The 25892-nt window shown below is 52.6% G+C and overlaps 1 protein-coding gene across 12 annotated transcripts in view; it reads left to right on the forward strand.

Moving 5' to 3' along the window:
- CASZ1 (castor zinc finger 1) overlaps positions 1 to 25892 on the forward strand; it is a 286724-nt gene that overhangs the window by 222561 nt on the left and 38271 nt on the right. For 10 of the 12 annotated variants that reach the window (XM_017825758.1, XM_017825751.1, XM_017825754.1 and 7 more), the window contains 2 exons: positions 1550 to 1709; positions 19545 to 20114. In XM_017825758.1, the coding sequence (XP_017681247.1) occupies positions 1691 to 1709; positions 19545 to 20114 (589 nt within the window). In that variant the 5' untranslated portion in view covers positions 1550 to 1690. The remainder of the gene's footprint in view (positions 1 to 1549; positions 1710 to 19544; positions 20115 to 25892) is intronic. The other 2 variants (XM_017825756.1, XM_017825757.1) reach the window with 1 other exon arrangement.

Genomic DNA, 25892 nt, shown 5'->3' on the forward strand with positions numbered 1-25892 from the left:
TCCTACACATCTTACTGATGGAGGGGGAGTGCATACTCCTGACAGAGATCTCAGGTTTCCCCTCTGGACCAGACCCTGCAAGAACCCAGCAACCTGAACTGGAAATGGGGGAGTGAGGGTAACTACTGTAGGGACAGTGTTTCCTCGGAGTGATGCCTCACATCTGTCTTGCTAGGTTGGCTCTTAGGGTTATTATTTATTATTTATTATTGTTCATTAAGCGCTGACAGAGTTGGGGCTTTTGTTTGTTTTGTTTGGGTCTCCATTTAGAGGCCTTTGCTGAGGCAGACTCGGGTGCCAAGACCTCCGGCGCTTTTACAATTACAGCCCGTGATCCTATTGTATTGTTTATGTAATGACTCTCAGTCCCGAGGGATTCTGCAGCCTTTCTTAGACCAGAGCACCCAGCACCTGGCAGGGAGAGTGCAGAGCAAGTGCTGGCCCCTGGTGCCAAGGAAAATCTCTGGGTTTTACATCCCAGGGGATCATTAATACATGGACGGGTCAGGCTGGACCTGCTGCAAGGATCCACATGGGGGGAAGTTGATTAAGTTGCTTCAGAAGGAGCAGATGATTCATCTCTGCCTGGTCTGTGTGGTCATGGGGAGGTCTCATGGTGGCTCAGACCTGATGCTCTGGCTGTTGGGTGTCTGCAGCCCACCGGTCTGTCTCAATACAGTGACTGGTCTTTGCGGGTCTGATGATGTGACCAGTCCCTGAGTGTCCCAGAGCACCCCAAACCACCTCAGAACGGGGACTGAGACTTTCACCCTGTTGAGTAGATGTGTGGAGGGCTCCTCCCCAGCTCTGCAACCTGCAGGACATGGGTGGGACCAGCCATGGCCAGCGAGGGGGCTGTGCTGAGGTGGGTGATGAGCTCATCACCGTGATTCCCAGGTTTAATTCCAGCTTTGCCACTGATTTGCTTTGTATCTGTAGCCCTGTGAGCGCACAGCTTTGTGCCAGTGCTTCCTCATCAGTATAATGGGTATAATTAGGCTTCCCTGATTGAAGATGGCGCCGAACACTGAGTGTGCTGGCAGATTGTTTTCTTTTGTTTAAAAGTATTTTCCAAAAAAAAGAGGTGTAAGACCCAATTTTAGAGTGCTGGTTCCCATATACTATTTCAAACATTTGTGGGTTAAACTCTGACAATATCAAACGCTTTCCTTCTGGGACAGGTCAGCTCTGAAGAGTTGGCTTGCCCTAAACCTAACAGAACAGAGTTAGGTGAAGACTAAGTGCTTCTAAGCACTGTCTCCTCTGTATTCAGCAAGATACAGGATGTGGCACTGCTGATCTTCTGTGTTAATTACAAATACAACAGAATGTAACATCAAGAATAGTCTAAATAATTTCATGGCCTGTTAACCAAGAGAGTTTGAGTTCTGGGACGTGGACCAGGCTACCACTGATAATGGTATCTGAAGTCAGTGGTGTCTGGAAGAAGGTTCATACTGTGCTGGCTGCTCCGATTTCCTTCTGTAGATTGCAAGACCAGATGATTAACAGTGCATTAGATAATTTTCTAACATAACATTCCCTACAGGCAGTTACTGGCATTGCTGTAGAGACATCCTGAACGACGTGTTGGAAAAGGAAGTGCACAGGACAGTCTTTCTGCATTGTGAACATGTGTGAGACCCCCATGCAAAGCTGTGCTCTGTTCTGACTCCAAGTCTCCTCAGACATGGCCGAGGAAAATGCACGTGAGTGCTGACCTGGGGGCACCTTCTGTTGTTCTATTTGCACCTGCTTGTACCTGTTCAACACCTCTCCCCTCTCAAGCACTGCCACTCTTGCTGCAAATGAGTCTGGAGACCCTGACTCCAGCACAGCCAGGAGCTGGGAAACATCCTGTAGTTGGGTGAATGGGATGAAAAGTTCAGATTTGGGTGGCGTGTCTTTTTCTCTCAGCTTGGTGTGAGTGGCAGTGGAAAGACATAAGCTCCCTTCTCCTGTCACTGATGTGTCAGCTCTAAAATCATTCTTCTGAGCTGAGCAGTGACATGAGTGTGGGAGCATCAGAGAGGGATCGAGCCCAGAGGGTCGGGAAGGGGAGAGCTGAGGCACTGGGCTGAGTGTCTGAGGTACTGGACACGTTGATTTTGCTTGCTTGTGCTCAGGACTGGAGATGAGCTGTCCATCCTCAGTCTGTGGGGCAAGAGAGTCCTTCAGGAAGCAAACTGGCAGCTCAGCTCACATCAGCTCAGAGAAGCCTTGGGAATGTGCAGGGAGACCTCAGAAGTGAGTCAGGCAGACAGACACCTGTACCTGCCTTTCCTGGGGAGGCCGCTGAGTCTGTGAGCTCTCACACAGCGTCTTGCTCCAGTGCTGAATCCTGGCTGCTGTCCCTGTGCATCCAGCTGGCTTGGGGCAGGAAAGGGGAGAAAAAACCAGAGCCAGTGGCTCAGCTGATTGGGGGTTTCAGGCAGAGGTTGCCCTGCCTGACTTGCAATGGGTTCAGGGGCTTTCTGTAGAAACTGTCTCCAGGGCAAGTCTGAACCAGCCAGTTCCACTTAATTTCCCATGGAGGCAGAAAAGCCACCAAGAAAATAAAGATGTTGCAATACAAGGTTTGGGGATAAAAGGACATAGTGTAGCTGGCCAAACAAGGCAGTGGGTGATGACATTTCTGCCATCCCATTTACCTCCCTGGCAGTGGGACCCAGGGACCTCATGAGAATTCAGGAAGGTTTTTGTGAAGATATCCTGAGCAGGGAAGGGGAGTGTTGAGTGGGGCAAGGCAGTGAGGGGGCCATGGAGAGCCATGTGTCACACTTGCAGCTCGGCTGCTGGGGCCCACTTAAAACAAAAGTGTAAAGGAAAAGGGCATCCGTGTGTCTTCAACTCAGCCTTTCCCCCTTTTTTTTCATCTCATGTCCTCCCTGGAGCTCCATGCAAGTTTATAAATTTATACCTGAATGCAGTAAAATCACCAAGGTTGACAGGGTCTTGGTTTCATTAATTCTGAAGCCTGACATGCCAGCCCTCCACCCTGGCAGGGCTGTCATGGCTAGTGCAGGCTTCCTCATAGCTTATTAAACCAGCACCTTGGAAGCCTGGCCTGAATTCATGGAATCATGGAATTGGTTAGGTTGGAAAAGACCTTTAAGGTCGTTAAATCCAACCATTTACCCGGCACTGCCAAGCCCACCCTGAAGTGGGGGTTAACCTCCAGGAGGTGTGAGGAGGCACCCAGTGTCCTCACTTGGGTGACCTGTACTGGTGTGATCCTGGGACTTCTGAGGACATCTCCTGAGGTTTCCTCCTCCTGCAGCCCAGGAGGGAAGGGAGGCTGTGGGCTGGCTGGGAGCAGCTGGTGCTGGACGGTCTCCTCTGGGCAGTGGGGCAGCCCCAGCCCAGGTGGGAGCCACTACTCCCCAGACAGACCAGGGTGCAAAGTCCTAGGCTTGGGAGAGGGCTTTGTGGGAGAGGCTGAAGGCAGCACTCCCTGAGTTCCCTCTGCACAGGAGATACGCCCTCACGGAGCTGTCTTTTTATTTGCAAACTGAGCAGTTGTACTGGAAGAGATTTAGCAAACATGGGACTCCACAATGCTGTGTGTACTGAGTCACACATCAGGGCTAGAGCCAACTAGCACTGTGAGCTACTGAGGCAAACATTGGAGAATAGTTACAATAGGCACCAAAAATATCTTCAAATGAGATCTTTCTGCATTGCTGCATGTTGGGTAACAGGGAGGGCTGACAGCCCAAGCTTAAACTCTACCCACATGCTCTAGAGCTCATCCTGGGCAAGGCAGGCAACTGGGATGGGAACAAAGCAGAGGAAAAGCAGGTTTGCTCCTGTAAAGGGAGCCCTGATTAGCCAACCTCACATAGGTTGGGAAAGTCCTGGCTCTGGCAGAGCTCTAGGGATTGACCCTGTGGTCCTGGCTCTGGCTGCATTTCAGGAGGGAGTGACTCCAGAGCTAGTAACATACTGCTGGATCTGCAGCTCACACCTGCACAGGCACAGGGCAGGATTGGTCCTTACGAGATGTCTTCTGTTTGGTTTTAAGGCTCCCAAGGGAGCTGCTCTTGGGGTCTTTTTGGAAGGTCTTCCTCTTGCAAGATTTTCTCATGGGTTTGCTCTGTGGTTGCTCTTTCCTCTCTACCAGTCTTACAAAGTAAAGGAGCCACTGCCCCAAAGCCCAGCTCTGGTTTCAGAGACACAATTCCCCGAACTCAGATTCTGGGGGTTTGTCCAGGCCATCTCAGCAGAATGGGAGAAGACACTGAGTGCAGGGCAGGTAGTGAGCACCAAATCCGACTCAGCCTCCTGCCAGGTGACCCTTCAGCATCCTTCCCCCAGTCCCCAAACCCTTCCCTCGGATCCTGCTGCTCTCCACACCCTCGTGCTGGGCTGGGATCACACCTCAGCCTCTCCACATCCCCTTCCTGCCTTCCTGCTCACCATCTCTCCCACTGGTTTTGCAGCCGTTTTTTTCTGCCAGCACAGGGCACTGAAAAGTGCTGGCACTGCCAAAAACCCTGTGTGCACTACGACTCCCCAAACATCCCTTTATTTTTATTGTTCTGTTAATTACTGTTTAAACTTTAATAAGTCACTTCGTCAGGAGGGGGGACCTGCAGTGAGGTTTCTGTGCAAACACTGGGCCCGGCAGTGACTCTAGTGTAACATAACCCTTTATACAATGTGGGAATGTTTAGACTGTAACAGAAACTTGTTATTTTAATGACAGTTAAAGGGGGGAAAAGAAAGAAAGGAGCGAATGAAAAAGGGAAGCAAGTTTGTTGGGGAAATGGCTCATCTCAATCTCTCTGTCTGGCCTCTTTTCTCTGGGCTTTAATGATAGCTGGATAAGGAGGCTTTATGGCTTCTGTTGAGGCAAGTCTTGTTCCCAGAGATGCCCTATACGAGGCAGTGTGTGATCCCCTCAGTTGTGCGGGGTGAGGCCCACAGCAGAGAGATGCTGATGGAAGCAGCATGGCTTGATTTTGCTCAGAGGCAGCAGCAGATGCCTAAAGCCAATTTGAGCTCAGTCTAATTATTCTGACCCACACAAGAGACTTTCCCCTTCTATCCAGAGCTTCTTCCCCTGGTTGAGTTTTTAAGTAGCTGCGCCGAAACAGATGCTGGCATGTCATAGATAAGAGGGTCCAACATCCCATGGAAAAATGGACCCTGAAGCAAGAAAATGATGCCTTATTTTGAATCCTGAAAAGGAGGAACTATGGAGACCTGAGGGAGACGAGGGGAAAGAACCTGGCTCACACTCTTGGCAGTGGGAGAACAGAGGGTTTACAGGCATCCTTGGCTTTAGACTGTGACTGTTGACATCTGTATTGCTCTGAGGTAGTGGAGGTGCCTGTGCAGTGGCTGCTGTCCCTGCATCACAGCACTGAAGTCACCTCCAGGTTTGGCTTGGCTATATTTAGCACTCGCTATAGACAAGACCATATAGAGTGATATATATGATCTGAAAACCTTCAACTCCTGCTGACCTCTGCTGCTGCAGTGAAATCCCCCAAATCTGTGCAGTCTGTGCGGGGAGTGACGCAAGACCAGGAGAAGGGAGAGCTCCCGTGTTTTCCCGGGCAGGTTCCATGTTCCCCCTCCCCAGGCTGGTCACCAGTCCCTGGCAGTGCTGGTCCCCTGGGCAGCCCAGCTTTTTCTGCCAGACCTGGCTGTCAGGCCCACAGGGAATGAGGGGAGAGAGGTGTAAAGAGGGTGTGGGCTCGAGCACCAGAGCTTTGGGGAGGAGGAAGTGGTGTTGGGAACTTGAGGAAAGAAGAGGGAAGGGGAAGATCAACCTAAGGCTGAGGCTGGCAACTGGGAAGTGAAGGGGGCACAAAGGGCAAAATTTTGGAGGGAAGGGGAGGTTAGGAGGGCGTGGGGTGTAAGGAGCACTTTACTGGAAAAAAAAGTGCCTGCTTCCTCAGGCACCAGCTGTGAGTCCAGTTCCTCTGTGCAGGGACCCTCTCCCCTCTTTGCTGAGTTCATGACCAGAACAGGAGCCTGCAGACTTACACTCCAGGCTTTTTGGTGAGGGCAAATGTAGGGTGGAGAGGGAGGGGATGAAATCCTGGGCCTGTGGGAGTGTGTTTTCCCAAGTGGGTGAGCATGCAGGGAGCAGGCCAAAACGGTTCACGCTTTCCTCGCCCGCTGCCGGGGTTGTGATAGTTATTGATTGGGTTTGCTGTTCTCGGCACTTTGTGTTTTTCCAGCTGAGCATTGGCTGCCCCTTGAATTTCATTTTATTTTTTATTATTTTTTTTTACCTCTGGTTTAGTTCCTATACCCTCAACCGTGGCAGGTGGGGCAGGTGTGTGCCCAGCCCCTGTGCCAGCCAGCCCTGTGGGGCTGGGCTGGGTCTGCACCCGGGCTGGGAGAGTGCAGGGGTCTGTGCAAGGTACCAGTAATGGGCAAACCTGCTGTCAGTAGGATTAAATTCATAAGTCTGTGTTATCTCTGAGTGTGTATTGTACAAAAAGGTAAAGAAATCTGCTCTTGTAGAAAAAGCAGTGTCAGGGCTTGATGTTGGAGCCAATAATAGGAACATGCACAGGGATTTCCACGCTTGGGCATGGGTAATGCATAGCTGGCTTGGGGTGCATGAGCTTCAACCCCAAAGCCAAGGGCCAAGGGAATTCCTAGCTGGAGAAATAGTTTTCATTTCCAACATCTGGTCATGTCTTTCAGACCCCACCAAGCCCCTCATGCTGGGCTGCTCTCCCTCCAGCCATGCGCTCGTGTCCGTCCTCCGCAGAGCTGTGCCTGCTCTCGGGGCCAGTGGCAGGAGCCATCCCTTCAGGAATGGCATTTTCCAGGTTCCTGTGTGAGGCTGAACATGTCCCAGCTGCAAAAATAACTAACCTATATACCCTGTGGAAACAGGAGCAGCAGCGACACATCTGTCTGGTCTGGGCAGAGCCAGCTTGTGACTAATGCCCCAAAGGGGCATCGAGCGCTGCGAGCTCCTTGCCAGTGTGGAGGAACCCAAAATAGAGACCTTTGGGGAGGACTAGTCCCATGGAGGGTGAAGCTCTGCAGTGGGCAGAGCAAGAGATACCTCTGGGCCTCTTGTAGGACCAGTGGGTTCCAGCAAGACATTAATATTGACTGGCTTCCCTCGCCCAGCCGCGGGGCCTGCGGGCACTGCCGGGCACCCGCGTCCCCCAGAGCACCCCCAGCCCTGCCCCCCGGCCCCTCCTGCCTCCCCCGTGGCCGGTGGGGTCACTTTGGTTGGAGAGCACAAGCAGAGCTCAAGGATAGAGCCCCCTGGACGGAGCCAAGGAGCCACCGAGTAAAAACGCTGAGGTTTTCCTTTTCTGTACAGCGCGTTTCCCTAAATTGCCTTTGACTGTGTGCATCGCTAATGAAAGTTTATGCCCTTGTTAGAAGGACAGGCAGGTCCGTTCCAGTTAGGGCTGGGTCTATCCTTCTGCCAACTGCCCTCCCCAGCACACACACACTCGCTCGCTCGCTCTCCCTGGTGAATAAGTGGAGGCTGTTATAAAAAAAAAAAAAAAAAAAAAAAAAAAAAAGAGGAGGGGAAAAAAATTTCCATATTTGTGTAAGTTGCTTTAAAAGCATTTTATCATGTCATAAAAAAAAAGGAAAGTACTCTCGGAAATTGATCCTGCACACGAGCCCATTGGACAGAAGGACGTTGGGATGTTAATGGCTATTTTGCTCCAGGGTGGCTTATTAAAAAATTTATACATAAATGCTTAAAATTGCATAAATTATTTAAAAAAAAAACATAGTAAGCAATTTGCAATCCCGATCCACTTTTCCTCTTTTTCTTTCTCTTGTCATTCTTTTCTTCCCTTCTTTCTTACCAAAAAAAAAAAAAAAAAATTCCTTCCCCCTCCTCTCACCCTTGTCCCCTCCCTGTCTGAAAATGCAATGCGTCCAAAATTGTACATGTGTGTGGGAAAAATAAATAAGATTTTAAATGGTACCCGCCACTGGCCATCAGAGCTTGCTACGAGGGGGAAATAAAAAAAAAAAAAATTAAAAAAAAAGAAAAGAGGGGAGAAGAAAAAAGAAAAGAAAGAAAGAAGTTTGGATATGATGAGTGTTTCTCGCAGGCGTGGAATGTCACCCACATATCCTGGAGATTGTACTGGGGAGGTTTATGATGGTTTCCCATTGATTTGTTTCCCCGACGCAGCTGCCGACCTCTATTGAGGGACAAACATAATCAGCACTGACGCAAATTAGATGGTTATTCGTTTTGAAAATTGACAGAAAAACAATAAAAAAGATGAAATGCTCCCAAATCAATAGATATAATGAAATTCAAATAATCCGAGAGATGAGGTCTCCATGGCAACTGATAATGTGGAAAAGAAAACAATTTAATAAAGGACAGACACACTTTGAAAACAGATTGGGCAAAGGGAAGGCGGGGGGGCGAGGGAGCAAGGGGGGCCGTGGGTTGGGTGGTGGTGGGAGGGGGCAGCGGGAGGAGGTGGTGGTGGGGAGCCGGAGCCGCTGCCTCTCCGGTTGGTTAGCGGTGCTGTAGTGAAGGATCACTGTCCATCCCAAGGACGCTTGCCATAATTAAGAGAGGCTTTCGGTCCAGAAAGTGCAGATTCAGGTTTTAATACACAAAATTATTTCAGGAGCACTGAATCGGAAAGTCGTTTGTTATGACCTTCCTGAGAGGCCTGGAGCAGGGCATGTTGGAGGCGCGGCGGCTGAGCCAGCTGAGTTATGGCATATTTGTGTTTTTATAGTGCGGAGGGGAGGGGGGAAGGGGGGAAGAAGGTTAAACAGTATTTACAGCTCAGTTGTTTTCAGAAAGGAAAGAGAAATAGAGTTCATGAAAAGATGCGAGTGGAAGAGAGAGAGAGAGGGAGAGGGAGAGATCCCCTGCCCGGCACACACACTCCGCTGGGACGCCGGCTCCAGTGAGCCACTCACCGGTGCTCTGTTTGCCTTAAGGTGTGAGCTGCAGCTGGGCTGGGGGGACAGAGGGGCTCTTTGGTGGGATGGGGAGTGTGTCTGCCCCTGCAGCCGAGTCTGTCTGCAGGGTCCAGCTGGGAGACCGCTGTCTTCTCACTCCAAGCTGCAGAATGAACCACTCCTGGTGTGCTGAGTGTGTGTGAGTGTGTGAGTGTGAGTGTGCATGTGGTGCTCCGTGATCGCACCAGCTCCTGCCTGAGTGGCTGCACGTGTGTGTGACTGGTGGGCTCTGTGTGTGTGACTGGTGGGCTCTGTGTGGGTGCTGGTGGGCTCTGTGTGTGTGGCTAGTGGGCTCTGTGTGGGTGCTGGCCACGTGTGCAGGGCTGAGCGGAGCAGGGTCTGCATGTCTGTCTGTCTGTACATACGTGTGCAGGTGTGACACCTGTACAGTCACAGCTACACGGGCATTGTGTGCATTAGCACATGCTCTGTGTGCACAGTGTTTCACGAGCACAGTTGTGTGTGTCCATGGGCTGGGTCCTGTGTGCCTGTGCATGTGGTGGCACCTGCACGGCCACGTTTCCGTACACGTGTGTGCTCCCACTGACGGGTGTTTGCAGGCAGTGATAGCACAGGCGCATGGACGGGCTCACGAGGACAGGGCAGATAAGAAGATGAGCCCTAATGACCACAAGGAAGAGCAGTAAAAGGCAGGGAATTAGAGAGGTGTGAGCACTGGGAAGCGTGGGGTGAGTGCCCGCATGGCCCAGCCATGGGGTTGCTCTCCCGTGCTGCTCTGACAGGAGTGCTGAGTTAACAACTCAGGGATGAGCCACTGCTCTCACACCAGAGCTCGCTCTCCTCTGGCCCAGCCGTGAGCCTTTTCCACACAAACAGGGCAGGCAAGGTTTCTCTTGCACAGCCCAGTGCACAGCATGTGCAGATCCCAGACATCTCTGGGGATTCAAGAGCTCCTGAGCTCCCAGTGCTGTGTGTGAGGGGTGCCTGCTCTCTGGGTTCACAAATGACTCCCAGCCCCTCTTGGGAATCACAGAAACCTCTAAGGGATCTGAGTGCCCCCTGTGCATCCGCAGCCCAGAGCAGTTACCTGCTCACATACAGCTCAGGCAGTGCCTGGGGTCTCTGGGAAGGACAAGGCTGAGGTGCTCTGGTTTGCTCTGTGTCTGCAGCTCTTGCTGAGCTCTCACCTCCTGCAGGCTCACACACTGATTTACTTTGCAGGACCTTGAAAGACCACAATAATGAACTTTCTCTGGCCCTGTGTTTCTCAGTGATGCAACAAGCATTCAGGCTCCCAACTCCCATTTAGCTCCTGACTTCCCACTGCAATTAATTAGGAGTCTGCATTCTTTGTTGGGTCTGAGCTTAATAGTGCTGAAAGGGATTGCAAATTGCTCTTAAACCTCCAACCAACTACCAGTAGGGTTGGAGGGATCCTGTTTTAAGAGGTGGCTCACTTGACCCCTGCCCTCAGTTAGGGATGAGCCTGGCTGCTCTTCCCTGACTTGGGTCATGGTGGGTTTGGATTCTCTGTAAAGTCACTCGTTAAAGATGAGCCACCAAGAGGGACTGATGAAACTTTGAGCAATTCCCTTCCAAATCTGTGTCTTTCAAGAGACCTGTTGTCTCTCCCAGGTCCTTTTTATTCCCCTAGCATCAGGTATTTGCAGCTAAGTCTGGTTCCCTCTTGATCCTACCTCCATGATTCCCTGCCCCCCTGCCCTGGCTCCTTCAGCGTTTGCAGAGGTGTCTGTGCAGTGTTCCAAGAGGCTCATGTCTTGGCCTCTTCTTCATTCCTTGGGAGCTGGCTCCCACACAGGCTGGCAGGCCCTGCTCCAGAGGCTTTCCCAGCCCTGTGCTTCCACCACTCCTTCCCTCCCTCTGTGCATCCACCGGGTCCTGCTGGCACAGCCCCCAGCCTGTGCCTGTGTGCTGTGGGGAGCAGAAGTTAGGCACCGTGTTTGCATTTAGTTGCCCTGACAACATGTCTGGCTTCACAGGGAGTTTTCCAAGGGCCACAGCCGGCCTGCAGGGACCTGAGGGTGATGAGCTATTACTCTTCACTCTCCCTTTTGCGTCTTTCCCCTTGGTTTTCTTCACAACCTGTGGGGAGATTGATGGCAGGATTGTGATGTAGATGTTAGCAGTTCTGCTTGATTTATAGAGTTACTTAGGCTGAGTGAGGCCACTTATGCTCCTCTGGATAGTAAACCTTTTAACTGGACTAAAGAATTAATAATAAATAAATAAGGCAAGGAGGAGAAACTGGATCAGAAAAGCTGATCCTCTTGGCTTTATGTTATCTGAAAGAAAAACTCTGAGGATAGAAGCCTGCCAGGGAGCTGCTGCTCAGCCTAGGGAGCCCAAGACCCCACTCAGTGTGTTGGTCTGGAGCACTGAGAGCAGGTTTTCATGAGGAGAAAACTGTTGAAAAGCCTTATCAAAGATCCTGCATTGACAGATGAGCTGGGAAGTTGGCTGCAGGACACAAGGGACTTTTGAGCTTCAATCTGTCCTGTATCGGTGCTTTTCCTCTGCTGTTACTTGAACTGCAGTAGTACCTAAAATTGCAAAGACACCGAGCCCACTAAGCTGGGCAAGAAATCCTTGCCCAATGGGTGATCACTGAAGGGACCCAGGAGGTCAAGGGCAGAAGGGAAGCCTGTATGATGTCCTTTGCCCAAGGAGAAGGAGCAGGTCAGTAGCAGATCAGGGAGCAGAACCAGAGTTCCTGACTCCATTTCCCACTTTTTTCCCCTCTTCTTTACGCTCACCTCCTTTTGTTAATTCTGGAAGTTCCCTGTGTTACCTGTATGCAGAAAGGGGCTTGTTTCTTGCCCTTTTAGGGGTTCAGGGCATGTGAGTGTAGAGCAGGGCAAAGGGAAGGGGCAGAGACGAGGAGCTTTGCCTCTGCATTTGGGGGTGGGCGGTGGATTCTTAGCGGCTCTCCCAGTGAGGAAGCTGGGGGGTTGACAAGATCAAAGCACATTTAGGATCATTTTTGAGATCTGCCTAGGAAAAGATTCAGACGTGCGTTACTAAAGAGCTGTGAAGAAGGATTAGTCCTGTCCTTGCTCGCAGTCGAACCACTTTCCCCACCAGCTGTGCCAAATGCCTGTGAAGAGCTGGTGGAGCGGCAGCAGAGCAGGTCAGCGGCAGGTGAGGAGGGAGTGTGGCAGAGGCAGCCCCTGCGAGGCAGAGGGGCCGGGGGAAGCTGGAGCAGGGCCCCGTGCGGGGCTGGAGGGGCAGGTGAGGAGGTCCCTGCGGCGGGATGCGGCACCGAGGAGGCAGCGCGGTGTCCGCAGGTGTCCGTCCTGCTCCGCTGCTTCCCGGCCGCGCTCGGCGCTCCAGCGGGGACTCTGCGGACTCGGGAGCACTTGGAGTTGCAGCCCATTGCACCATTGCAGCAGGAGTGGCTGTGCGAGGGCCAGCTCACTCCTAGTGTGAGGTCTGCTCTGCCTTTCTCTCCCTGGCCAGTGATATATGGCATAAATTAGGCCTCTGAAGGGGGATACTGCATCCTTAAGAAGAAATATGTCCTCATTTTTCTTAAACACCGTTTGCACTGAGTGAAATGTTTAGAAGGGACGCTGAGGGATAACTTTATTTCTTACTAGGGAGTTCAGAGCCGTTCAGTTAAACCCATAAAACACTGGGAGTAGGGAAGCTGACAGCCTGCCCGTGCATTAGAAAAGCCATTACTCATCTAGGGGAAATTCACCCCATGCTGGAGCCTCGCGTTACCAATGGGGTGGTCCAGGGGAGGACACGGGATCATCTCCCTCAGCCATCTAAGGGGTCAGTAGGATGCTGAGAGGTGAAAAAGACTCTGTAACAATCCAGCACAGTTGACAGAGTGCTGATGTGGAGGTCTCAAAGCACTGAGTAAAGCCCACTGGTGGGTAATCATCCTCATTCCACCCCCCTGCATGGGGAAATTAAGGCACAGAAAGCTGGGGGGACTGATGGTTACACTGTGATTGGAAACCAGGCTGGAAGCCAGCACTCTTGGCTCTTAACCCCCATCTTAAATCACCAAAACCAAATTCCCTTGCAGAGGCAAGGAGTGAAAGTCAGGAGCCCTGCCTCCCTGCTCTGTTTCTGCCACAAGGCCGTGTTCCCCAGCGGAGTCAGGAGTCGTGGCTCCACCTTCATTTGTTCAACATTCAGCCCTTTCTTCCCAATGGGATTTAGAAAATCTCCTGGAAGACGAAGGCAAGGTCTTGCAGGTGATAGCACTGGGAATTCCTGTCTCAGGTGGTGGTTGGTGATGTCACGGGCTGCGTTACAGGTGTGTCTGGGTGGGCTTCTGCTCTCCTACCTCACCTGGCCAGTGCAGGCTGCCATAGCTCCCCCAGTGACTGGTAGTCCAAGGGCCACCCAGGGCACCCAGAGTCATGGCAGACAAGACATCAGCCACCAAGAGGGTGGTGACTTTCTCTTTGATATTTTATTTTGGAGGCTTGACACCAAAAGATTTAATATTTGTTTGAAATGAGAAACAGTTCTCAAATGAATTTGGAGAGCCTGGGAATTAATGTCAGCCCCCCCCTCCCCTCCCTAAACACCCCTCCTGCCCGTCAGCTCAGTCCCCCCCCTTTCAATTTCTGAAGCCTGCTGATTTGAATATTTATAAATATCAGTAAATTATTTATTGTAGCAATCTGCTGTGCCATTTCACCAATCGCCGTTAACACTTTAGGGCTCGCTCTTCAGGAGGACGCGACTGCGGGAGACACCGGGCACTGGAGAGGGGGTCCCGCCTGCTGGATGCCATGCTGGGAGGGGTTCCCTCTGTGGGTGGCACTGGAAGGGTTGGAATGTTTGCAGGAGAGGATGGGGACCCTCTGTGTCCAGTTCCAGGGGACAGCAGGAGAGGACATGGCTGGGAAGGGAGGCTCGTGTGGATGAGGGGGCAGTGAGGGGATGGCCCAATGGGGTGGGCTGTTTGCTGCAGTGTGAGGGGACCTGCCTCTGGCTCAAAGCTCAGCACTCATCCTCTTTGCTTGTAGTTTCTGTTCCCCCGAGGAGGAAAATTCCTCTTGGTTTCTCTTGTCCCATTCCCTCCCTCCAGAAATGCACTGAGAATACACACTGCTCAGAGATGATTTGGCTATTTTCTGTTTGAGGAAAGGAGGGGGCTCCCTGTGTTCATGATCTGTTCTCCTGGAGAATCCTTGTCAGCAGCACTGGAGCAGCCAAGTGGCCGGGTGGGAAACAGGAGCAGCCCCAGTGCAGGGCACCAGCATCTCCAGAGCCCACCCCCTGCTCTCACCCACTGCCCAGCGCTGGTTCCTGTGCACGGCCTCTCACTGTCACCAGAAAACTACATCGAACTCTGCAGCTGAGCAGGGTGAGCAGAGGGAAGCAGGACAGGCTCGCTGAAGTGAACTGGCACTGCTCTCTGCCCCTTTGGGCTGGGGCTGAACCAGGCTCTGGGAGCTGGAAATAGGGAGAGAAGTGGCCCCTTGTGGGGCTGGAGATGCCTGTGTGGCAGGAGAAGGTGAGGCAGTGTGGAATGCAGGCAGACTGCACTGCCATGGGAGCAGGGCAGAGTCCCTGGCTTTTCCTGCACGGTTTATGGATGGGATGTGTGGGGAGAGCCCTCACGGCTGTGGGAAAGCAGGGAGTGTAGCTGGCAGCGCTTCAGTGAGGACACCCTGGCTGCTCGCTTCGTTTCTCCTCCCACGTCTTTGATTCTCCTTCTCCTCCTGCCCAGTGCTGAGCTGGAGCCTGTCAGGTCCCACTGTCACACCGAGGGCTTTCCCCGCTCCACGCAGACACACACAGGCGGGATCCATGCAGGGCAGAGGAGGTTGTTAAAGAGCCTTTGTGAACTCCCCAAGGTCAGCCAGAAGAGACGGCATCCACTAATCCAAGGTCATTTCCTGGGCTAAAAGCAATAAAATGTTTTATTGATAAACTGAAGAGGGGAAAATACACACTAAATCCACTCTCACACGTTGCGGGCCATGCCTGGGATGTTCTCCCTTTGCCCTGGCCCTGCCTGGGGTAATGCACGAGTCTTCGTGCTGGAGGGGAAGTGTTTTCTGGAAGGGGCTGAGCATTTGGCTGCCTGCCCTGCCTCCTCCCGGCGTGTGGCTGGGCAGCACCAGGGCACTGCTCCTGGGAAGCGTGTTCCCAATGCCCCAGTGGCCTTCTGCTGTGAAGGTTTGGCTCCATTTTAGAGACCTCAGCTCAAGTGTGAAGAGGCTCCAGTGTGCAGCATCCTCACCCCAGCGAGCCGTGCTGCCCCTGTTTGGGGCTGCTGGGCTGACTGGAGCCTCTCCAGTCGAGCTTGCAGCACAGTGGTTAAAAAGCAGAGGACCGTGCAGCATGTCGGCCCTCCTTTCCTCCCCCTCCCCGCCCCAAATAATGCCGTTAATAATTAATCGAATGAGAGCTTGCAGCTCCTGGAAAGCTGGCACTGGGACCTCCCTCTTGAACGGAGCTGCTCAGCTGGGCTTAAAACTCTTCAATAGGAATATGAAAGCTCCATCTGTTCCACGTACCCGGCCCTCTGAAGTGACAATGCTGCCCCTCCCCAGCCAGCATCCCTCTCCCCCCCCAGCCTGGGCCCTCCTGCCCCTCCCCTCCTGCCCCTCCTCAGCCTCTGCCCCATCACAGGGGTCCCCCCTGCACCCCTGGCTCTTCCCACACCAGTAAGCTCTGCTGTTACCCTTCACCCGTGCCAGCTGCTTCATCCAGCTCCCACACGCCCCTTTTTCACAGCTGGGACCCTTTCTCCCCTCAGCCAGGGTGTGTTTTAATTGACCCCAAGCTAAAGGCAGAGTTGGACTCTCTCCTCCTCTCTCTGCAGCAGTTTGCCTGGTGGCTGGGATAGCCTATTTCTGTCTGGGCTGCAATCCTTTCATTCCTGCACACAGTGTGCTCCCAGAGCCCCTCTTCTCCCTTGGGGGAGACAGGGCCAAGCCATACCCACCTCAGCAGCACTTCACAGTGGAGTTCATGAGTGAGAAGGTGCTGCTTTGGGGGCTATGTGGAGGGAGAGAGCTGGGGGCTGTATGTGGGGTGCTGGCAGCATATGGTGACCAGGGGGGCAGTGGGAGCAGAAAGGTCGAGGGGTGACAAGGCAGTGAAATGGTGAGTTTTGTCCCCCTCCTTGCCAACTGTGGTTGCAGAAGCTGTACCTTTCCTTCCAAGGGAGAAGCTGTACCTTCCCTTCCAAGATGCCACAGGGGTGGGTGCAGAGCGGGGGCAGCCGGTGTCTCCTCACAGGGTGTGGGGAGGGGGCAAGAGGAGTAAACTCCCGGTGGCATTGTTTTCAGAGGAAGTGCTCAGTGTAAATAGAGCATGTGGGAGAGTTTGTCCTGGGCAGAGATGAAAAGTCCGTGTGACAGGCTCAGGTTATAAACGGCTTCCTCAGATTGATGTGAAATCAAAACATTTCTATTTAGACGAAGAAAATGAAGGGGGATGTTTACTTAGGCTGGAATCTTTAAACAGTGCAATGGAGACAAGGGGTGATTTGGGGTGGGGAGCTCGGCCTGGGGGGAGGGAGCCTCTGCCTGGCTTTGAGGGTCCAGCAATCCTGACCTTGGGCAGGTACGACGGTCCCTCATCCCGCAGCTCAGCTCCTCTCCCTCTGCCCGAGAGAAGGAAACACAGGTGTCCTGGCCCCCTCCTACATGACCATCTTCAGCCCTTCTTTGTAAGAAGGGTTTCCCTTCTGCTGGTGAACCTGACAGCCTAAAAGAGGGGAACAGGAACATTGATACAGGTAATGTCCCTCCTATTCCACAGGCAAGGAAATAAGGCAATGGAAAGATAAAATAACGTGTCCAGACTTGTGGAGAGGTGGTTGCAAGGTTGGCAGGAGAAGCTGGGAGTTCTGATTTCCAGCCATACGGGATAGGTGGGATGGAGATGTGTAGAGCCCCAATATTACAGCAGCAAATCCCATCCCAGGAAGGTCTGTGGGAGGATTAATTTTGTAGATCAGGGAAATGGTACATTTTCAGAACTTGCTTTATTTTTAACTTGAACTTTAGGAAAAGATTCTCAAAATGATAAAAAGTCCCAAACACAAGGAGAAGGGACAGGAAAGCTGCCAAGGGGCAGGGCAGGAGCTGGGGGGGAGAAGCTGGGGAGGCAGAGGGGCAAAGCCAGGGTGTGTGTGATGGAAGGAGGCAGAACAGGAGTGGAAGACAAGTTGCAGGCTCCCTGGAGTTGCTGCGTACGCAGCAAGTGCAGCCTCGGGAACGTCTGTTCCTCTCTTCCTTTGAATAAATATTTATATATTCATTTGCCGGCTGGTGCACACACTTGGCTGCTCACCTCCAGACCAGAATAATGGGACCTGCCCTCCTGGCAGGAAGGGGGAGGGCAGCGGGGGTTCGGGCTGCCGCGTGTCTGCCTCCCAGTTATCTCCAGCTGCGAGCGGTGCTGATCTCACCAGTTAAGCAGGGCCGGGTGTCGTGAGAACGTGGACGGGGAATCACCGGGCAGTTGAGGAGAGAGGCTGGTGATTCCGTGCTGACCCAGTGCCCCGGCCCCGGGCAGGCCCCGCACGGCCCGGCAGCACCGTCCCCACCACCCGCACCGCCGGGGCTGCGCTGGTGTCCTGGCCAGGCTCCAGCTGGAGCTCTCAGCAGCCTCCCGAGATTCCCTCTGTGGTACCAGTTGCGCACAGGATCGGCCCGCGCTTTCTGCCCTAAATAGAGCGGGAATGCGGTGGGAAGGGAAGGTGCCAGCACTCAGAGAGTCGCAGCTTCCCGGGCGCCTGCCTGTGCCCATCTGTATGCGCGAGGGCTGCGCGCTGTGCTGGGAATGTGCGAGAGGGGAATGCGTGGGGGAATGCACAGGAATGTATTTTGGGGAGATGGGACTTCTTAACCTGTGCGTGTAGGACTCCGCTGGTGGAGCGTGCCAGCGCATACGCACAGCTCCTGAACAGCTATAATTTCTGGATGGGGAGGGACGTGTCTGGGGGCACCGTGTGCTTTCCCGTCGTGAAAGCATGATTGCACGTAGGTGTTAGTGCCGGGGGGTGCCTTGGGAAAGTGGAGGAGTACATTTTGCCTCCCTTTGTGTGGGGGGCTGATATATTTGTCGGGGGGTTATTTTTCTTGCGGTCTCTGACAGGGAAGCGTGTCTGAAGCTGTCAGGAGTTTACGCTAAGCAGCCACTCTCTGGCTCTTGGACAGCAGGTCTAAAGTTTCAGTCTGTTTGTATTGGGCTGTCATGTTACGGGATTAGGGGCTGTCACGGTGGCTTCTGGATGCATTGTAGGGGGTCTGATTAATCTCACTGTGCTTCTGTGCAGCAGCACCTCTGTGCTGGTGACAGGGAGGTGTGGGCTGAGCTGCCACAAGGGACTCCTGTGCAGTGGTGTCTCAGCATTCGAGGTCTGGAGACAGGTTCTGTTTGCTCTCCATGTGACTAACCCCTCTTTCAGCATGACATGAAATCCAAGAGCCCATTTTGGAGGGACCTCCAGCAACATTCCCACAGTAACTCCAGTGGTGTGTGTGACCAGCAACTGTTTTATTGGGTGCTCTTCCTGAGTCCTGGGACAGGGCAGGGTTTGCCCCGGCTCTTCGCTGGGGGAAGAGCCAGGCTGTGTGCCCACTGCAGCCTTGGGACCTTTAACCCTGCTTAGTCTGGGCATCTCTCAGCAGTGTCATATGTAAAGAGGGAAATGAGACAATGCACCTGCTTTAGAATCAGTTTTTTGCTTTTATTTGCGATTGAATCTTGTTAATTGTTGGTGCAATAATCATGCAAGTGACTCTGATAGGGACCATTTAGTTCAAGATTCTCCGTGACCTTGAAGTTAAGACCTTACCTTCTTCATCTCTCCCCCCACCTTCTCTTACCCCTCCTTTACTAGCTGTCACATATGAATAAACTACATTAAAATAACAAACTCACACTAATTAGCTGATTGTGCTGGGAAGTATGAGAGCAGAATTTCCTGTGGGTGAGAGCAAGCAGGCAAAGGGGCCTGATCAGCCGATACCAACCCACAATGATTCTCTCCTGTACAGCTGTCACACCCCAGTCTGGGTCTGGTGCTCCAGCACCTGCTCTTGCTGGAGCTCCTGTCCTCTATACTGGTTCTTTCTGGTGCATACTGGTTGTCTTTCCTGAGACTGAGCACAAATGCCATTAGATGAAAGCCTCACTAGGGTGGGCTTGGCGAGCTGTTCTCCCTGCTGGAGGTGCTTGGGTGCAGTCACTGGCTGGTGTGGGTTTGGCACCCAGCACGTCTGGAATGGAGCTGGGGACCTAAAGGAAGTGGTGCTGCAGTCTGAAGGAGAGAGTGAGTTGGGCTTTTAACAGACCTCATATCCTGCCTCAGCCATGAGCATAGGCTGGTCTGTACCTGAGGTGTTTGGGGCCTTTTGAGCCCAGTTCTGCCCCAGCATACATACACATCTCTTTCTTGAGGCCAGTGGCATCCTTTGGTCCCAGCAGGTTCTGAGCCTGCTTCTCACTGAGCTCTCCTGGCTGGGCTTTTGCTTGGAGCTTAGGAAATACGTGGCAGCTCCATTCCAAGGATGGCACCGGCCATGCCTGAACACCCATTGGGTTGTCACCAGCCGTTTGCTGTTTGGGTTCAAGTTGTCTGATCCCACTAATGCCCTTCCTTGCTTCTTTCCCCTCTCTCTTTCCAGCTGAAAGAACTATATGCACTGACGCAGCCTCAGGAAAACCCACAATGGCTGCCAAGCGCAAAGGCGGCCTGAAGCTAAATGCCATCTGTGCCAAGCTGAGCCGCCAGGTCGTCTTCGACCACGGGGGAGCCGAGCAGGCGCGCGCCGACAAGGGGCCGCAGCGGGACAGCGGCAACAAGGACCTGCCTCAGCCCGGCACCAAGGAGCTGGGGACGGAGTTCTCAGATGGACTCAGCCGCGTGCAGAAGATCGAGGAGGACAAAAGGAGGGAGGTGATTGAGAAGTGGGTGAATGGGGAGTACAACGAGGAGCCCTTGCTGGGGCGAGTGGAGGGCAAGGAATGTAAGGGCGCCGAGAGCGCGGAGGTGCCCCCAGAAGGGGTTTACATGGTGCAGCCCAAGGGCTGCAGCGACGAGGAAGATAATGGGGACGAGGCAGACGCTCTGAGGAGCTCGCAGGATGGCAACTTCTTGGATGACAGGGATTCAGACGGGCCAGCCTTGAAGGATGATGCCTACCGGTCCTCCAGTGGCGAGCCAGGCTCCAAGCTGGGGGCAGGAACCACCTCAGGTAAGCCCTCCATCCCCTCCGCCTCCCCACACGGTCACGTTTTCTTGGTGTCCATGCCCAGGTCCTGCAGCACTGGGCAGCCAAGGGGGAGAGTGAGAGCCCCGATTCCCTCACAGAGGCCTGGCATTTTGCTCTTGGGACCATATGGAGTTTGTCTCTGGCTCAGCCTCCCCATACCAAGAGGGGTGTTGTGAGGGTGGATGTGGATGGCTGGATCATTCCAGACCACAGATCCCTAGGTAGGGCAGATCTCCCCCTCAGACTCCTGCACACCCCTCGCATGGCCACAGCTGCGGCGAATGCTGATTTCCTCCTCATGCATTCCCACATGAGGGAAGGAAAGCAGAGAGAGCCCTCGTGGCAGATCCCGTGTGGATTCACAGGGTGTCCCCTCGCGGGTGGTGGGTTGTGTGACCACACTCACGGCCCCTCCATCAGTGGGGACACACCGCGGGACCGGCACTGACCGCGGGACCCGGGACAGGCCGGGGAGCTCTGGGAGCTGCGGCGGGGCCGCCCCTTCCCGGCCCCCGGTGCCGATCCCGCTCCTGCGGGAGCCGGGCATCAGCGCTGTGACAGTGACACTGCCCCTCCTGGGTGTCCCTGCAGAGCCATCCCTTCTCGGTGTCCCTGCAGAGCCATCCCTTCCCGCTCCCTCCCCCGGCCGGAGGGGCTGAGGTGACGCTCGCTGTGGCCTTGCCCCCCTCGTGAGGGGCCAGTCCTCAAGCTCTGCCCACCCTGAGCTCAGGATCAGGCTGGTGCAGCTGCTGGTCCCAAAGCTCAGTGTCCCCCACCAGCTCCGTCCAGGACACCAACTCGTGTGCAGGTACAAGGTGTTCTCCTCAGCCTGTGTGTGCATTTCCTATTTTCACTTAGCTTCTGCCTTATTTTTGTGGTTCATTCAAAAGCTGAATTCAGCAAGAAGTGTTGGGAAAAGCCCCAGAGGAATTTTGTGCTCCCTTTCTGATGCACGTTTCCCCCAGATTGCTTTGGGGGGGCGTATGAGTGCTAAGTCTTGGTAAAAGCTTTGGGTAAATTGAATTCTCTCCATTAGGGCAGAGCAGCTCCCTCCCCCAATTTGTCACTCAGCTGGGCTGAATCTGTAATTGAAAGATCTCCCCCTAATCTGCTCCACCTGCACGCACCCCTCCCCTGATCTCAGCACTTTGTGAATCCATCAAACTTTCCTGCTTTTGTGTGCGCGCATGTTTTCCTCCTCCTGTTAATAATGCAGCCGAAACTCATCTCCGTCTGTCCGTTCCCCTTCTGGAGAGGCACATTCTCTAGTCTTCACGAGTTCAGTGGCAGCGCACATAATTATGCATATAAGATATAAACAGAGCTGTTTAATTATCCTTCGCCACATCAGTGACAGAGTAATTAACAAACATTGCAAGATCAATGAGGAAAAGTGTGACCTTCAGTTTCCTTTGATAGGAAAGCCCTTGTCGTTCCCAGACACAAGGTGATTGTGCCTGGACTCTGTTTTTAGTTTGTTTTAATTCACACTAGCACACACACCCCCCACCCCCCGCCGTTTGCAGCTTTTATTCACTATGGAAACTAAAAGGAGGGGAACTTAAATGTAAAAAAAATGTTGCCAAACTGGGGAAAATGAAAAGGAGCTGAGGTTTCTTACTGGGGTAGGAGATCTCAGTTAAATGCCTTTGCAGGACTGTGTTGTCAAGGGATTATGCAAAAACGTGTAAGTGTTCAGGGGGGGCTGAAGCCTCATTTCTGTCTAAGGCAGGTAATGGCACACGCGGGGTCCAGTTTACATTTACAGCCACGTGGGATTTGACTTGCAAACAGACGTGCTGCCACGTCTGAGCGTCTGTTGCGAGAACCCTGTTATAAATGTCATTTGCAACATTTCCCTGAAAAGCACAAACTGAAACATCCCTTGCTTTGGAAAGGACAAACCTATTTTCCTTTTTTTATTCTGTCAGTGTTCAGGAAATTAATTTTAAACTGTTCGTCACCAAGTCCTCTCAGACCTGGTGGTACTGGGTGCGAGTTAAGTTTATTCCAATGAGATCTGGAACTGCCTGTGCCAAAAAGGAGGCTTTTTTCCTGGGAGTTGGGGGGTAGCAGGAGTCAGATGAAAGGAGAGGAATACAGCTCTGCCCTCCCAGTCAGTGTGGCTTTTGGGGAGTCATTGCAGAAACCTGGTTTTGAAGGTTCTGAGCACTAGTTGCTCCCTCTGAGGACACAGAGGGTACAGGACTGGCTGTGCTCAGCAGCATTTAAAACTGAGCCCACGCTTTGATCAGCTGGAAACTTGGGTTAAAAGCAGGAGCCACACAGAAAACCAAACCCTACATCTAATGGCTTTCTTGGTCAGTGAAGAAAGTGATCCTAATTATATGGGGCTGAGAAGGATTCCTGCTTCCTGGAGCTGTGGTGTATACACACATTGTCCACTTTATGGGACTTCAGCTACTGCCTGTGTCCTCCACCAGCACCTCCTGTGGTCTGATGACAAATCCTGGCCACCTTTGTCTCCTTCCAGGCTCAGACTGTGAGGCTTGTTGTGCATGAGGGACTAAGTCCATGCTGTTCAAGCCTCATGCTTTGCAACAAGATGGAGAACGTGCATGTAGGGCATGTTTCTTTTTGAGCCTCCCCTTGGAAAAAAGGAACTCAGGAGTCAGGGCTCAGTCTTGCCATGTGCATCTCTTCCCTGGTCCAGCTGGGAATCACATTCAGGAGCCAAAAGCTGGTGACTGTCAGGAGATGGGTGTCAGAAGCCGATCTGGACGTGCAGATATGTTTCTTCATTCATTCATGCACCCTCTCCTGCCCACTGATGGGCCCATACTGCCCTGAGCACATTTATATATAGCACCGAGCTCTCTCCGTGCAGTCAGTGACAGAGATCCCTCTCCACAGTCGCTCCCTGACGCACATGCCCAGGGAGATTTTCCTACACAGTCCCGTGTTCCTTACTTTGCCTGTTACATAGTGGGCTAAAGTAGTCACCAGGAGCGTCCCCCTGTACAAGCTTTCAGGCTTGCCTTTCTTTTCTTAGCCTCTTGGCTAAGTCTCTTGGAATATTCTATGGCCCTGTTTTTAACCAGGGGGGTTTTCTCTTCATAATTTCCTGAGGAGACTCCACTTGGGAGAACGTGAATGACGAGTGCCAGTTCCTTGCTCATCATCCTGTATCTCCCACGTCTGCGTGTTTTCCCTCCCAAGCAGAATAAAGGACATCGCCCTGGCTGGGATGTCCCATCCCCCAGTATCCAGACCTTGCACTCCATTTGGGCTGTTTTGCTTTTCCTTCCATATATAGTGTGCTGCTGCAGGCTATTTTTAGCGCCTTTTTTGCTAGCTTGGGATCCTTTGTGATACGATAGCTGCTCTGAGACACACAGATCTCTGCTCTTTGGCAATGCCCACAAATGGAGAGCAGCGGCAAGGGGAGAGGGAGCCCTTTTATTATCACATAGGAAAGGAGACAAAAATGCAGTGCAGGGAAGGGGGAGGAAAACACAGGGACAGTGCTTCCTGTGGCTTCCAGGGCTGTGCACTCCTCACAGGGATGTGTTTCCCAACTTCTGTCCTGCCTCGGTTTTATCTGTGTGAGGGGGGTTTTCTGATGATGAGGTAATGATAATTAGCTCTTCACTGCTGGTTGAAAATGCACATGAAGTGAGTTGGCTGGGTCTCATACCCTGCTCCTGGTGAGCCCACTCCCTGCCTTAAGGTGCCTCCACCAGAAGAACCTCCACCCTTCAGGTTGGGTGCCTGAGCTATCAAGTGACCCCCTTGACTTTAGGGGATGTGTTGGGCTCACGGGATGAGTGATTCTAGAGGTGTTTTCCAGTCTGAATGATTCTGTGATTCTGAAAGAAGCTGCACTTCCTAGGCAGTGAGCAGTGGGAGCTGGCCAGGCTTTCATCTCAAATCTGGATGAGGAAAGACTGAGCAGCACCAGCAAAGCTGTTGATCAGGGAGGGTGTTGCGATCGTCTGGAACCAAATCTGGGCAAAGGAAAAGCAGAATGCAAGGTGGTTTGGGGGATTAAATCCAGGATAGTGAAACCTGAACTCCAACTCAGACTTTGCAAAGGACAAAGTCAAATGTACCTCAAATGTACCAAAATATACCTCAAAAAAAGGTCTGGATCCCCCCCCAAACACACCCCTTTCCTATAGGCTTGGGGTTTGCATCTAATTGCACCAATTCAGGTGTAGCCACATGGTACTAAAGACAAGACCCACTGACTGACTTTCATTGCAGCTGTTAAAGCTAGTAAAAATCACACTTAATAGTTTAATTTCATATCAGAGCCCCTCTGTGCTATTCTTTCTCCCCTTGCAGTTTGGCACAGGCTGGCTGGAGGTTTTCTGTGCAGTGCTCGGAAGTCAGGGAATTATGAGCGGGGCTGAGAGTTGTTTTACTGGTCCAAAAACAGGGGAAAAGCAGAACAGGGAAAGCAGATTTAACAGAAACAGGGAAGTGTTAGACCCAGTAGGGATTTCTTGGTTTATTCACTTTTGTTGGGTCATAGGGTTACACTGAAATTGAGGTAGGGGAGAGAGGAAAAAGAGGTAAAAAGGAGAACTGCTTTACAGCAGGATGAAATCATTTAATATGCCTCTGTGTGAAAGATAAAGTTGTCCTTCAGGCAGGCCTTGTTACTGGACACTGTGGGCATGTTTCTGCATTTGATTAATACCAACCCATGAGGTTGTGCTACAACCTGAGCCTGACACTGCAGGGGCATTGCCACCCATCCTGTGGCTAGCAGGGTGTTTATTTTGGAGTCAGGCATCCCAAATCCCACGCAGAATGCTGGGCTTAAGTGCCCAGAACTGGAAGGTCGTTTGGGGCTAAGCCAGATTCCAGCACTTAGCAGGTGTGGCTTTGTCCTTCCCCTCTTGGGCTCCAGGGATGTTGTTCACTGTTGCCTTCCCTCCAGTACCACGTAGACAGGCCCCAGCACAGCAGCACTTGTGCTGCAGCAGCACAGCCATTCCGGGCAGTCCTGGAGCAGGAATGTGACCTTCATGGTCCTGCCCATTCCGTGCCCGTTGCAGTCAGTCTCTTCCTCTGCAGAGTCCTGTGCAAACTGATCTGTGGTGCTGATGGCTATTGGACTTCGACTGTGCTCATTGACAGGCTCTTGTGTGTGTGGAAATGCTCTGGTGGATGTGCCTGCCTGGCTGTCAGGTCCCCCAGATCCTATGGATCTTTTGGATCTGCTGACCTGTTCTGTGACTGTCTTGGTGCTTTCCTTTTCCTCTATTTCAAGGCAGTGTTGGTTTGGTTTGAGCAGGACCCAGTGCCCAAAACCTCCATTCTGCACTTGCCTGTGCTGGCTCCCTGGGAAGGAGTGTGCCTGCCCGTGAGAGCCTGTGTGAGTGTTTGGAAAAGATGACGAGGGAGGTTTGAAGGACTCCTGCACACAGTAAATCTTTACTCTGCAGGAGAAAGCAAGAGGGAGAGGAGGAGGAGCGCTGTGTCAGACTGAAGCCTAAATGAGTCCAAGCTGGCACGTCAGAGCAATCTTTATTTCCTCCTTTACACTGATATTGGGTGACCTCCAGATGTGTGTTCTTCCCATCGCGGTGGCCTGTGAAACTGCCTGAGGGAGTAGGGGAGGGAGGAAGGGAGGGAGAGACCCAAGGAAGGACAGCTTTTGCTCATTCTTCCACCCTGTGATCAGGCTCAGGTAGACTAACCCCTTCCTGCCCCTTCCCCAACCCACACTCCAGAGAACAGGCATTCTTCCCCTTTCCGAGGCCCGGGACAACATCTCTTTCTCTCCTC

The sequence above is a fragment of the Lepidothrix coronata genome, unplaced genomic scaffold (assembly GCF_001604755.1).
Source record: "Lepidothrix coronata isolate B3197 unplaced genomic scaffold, Lepidothrix_coronata-1.0 Scaffold122, whole genome shotgun sequence".
Classification (NCBI taxonomy): domain Eukaryota; kingdom Metazoa; phylum Chordata; class Aves; order Passeriformes; family Pipridae; genus Lepidothrix; species Lepidothrix coronata.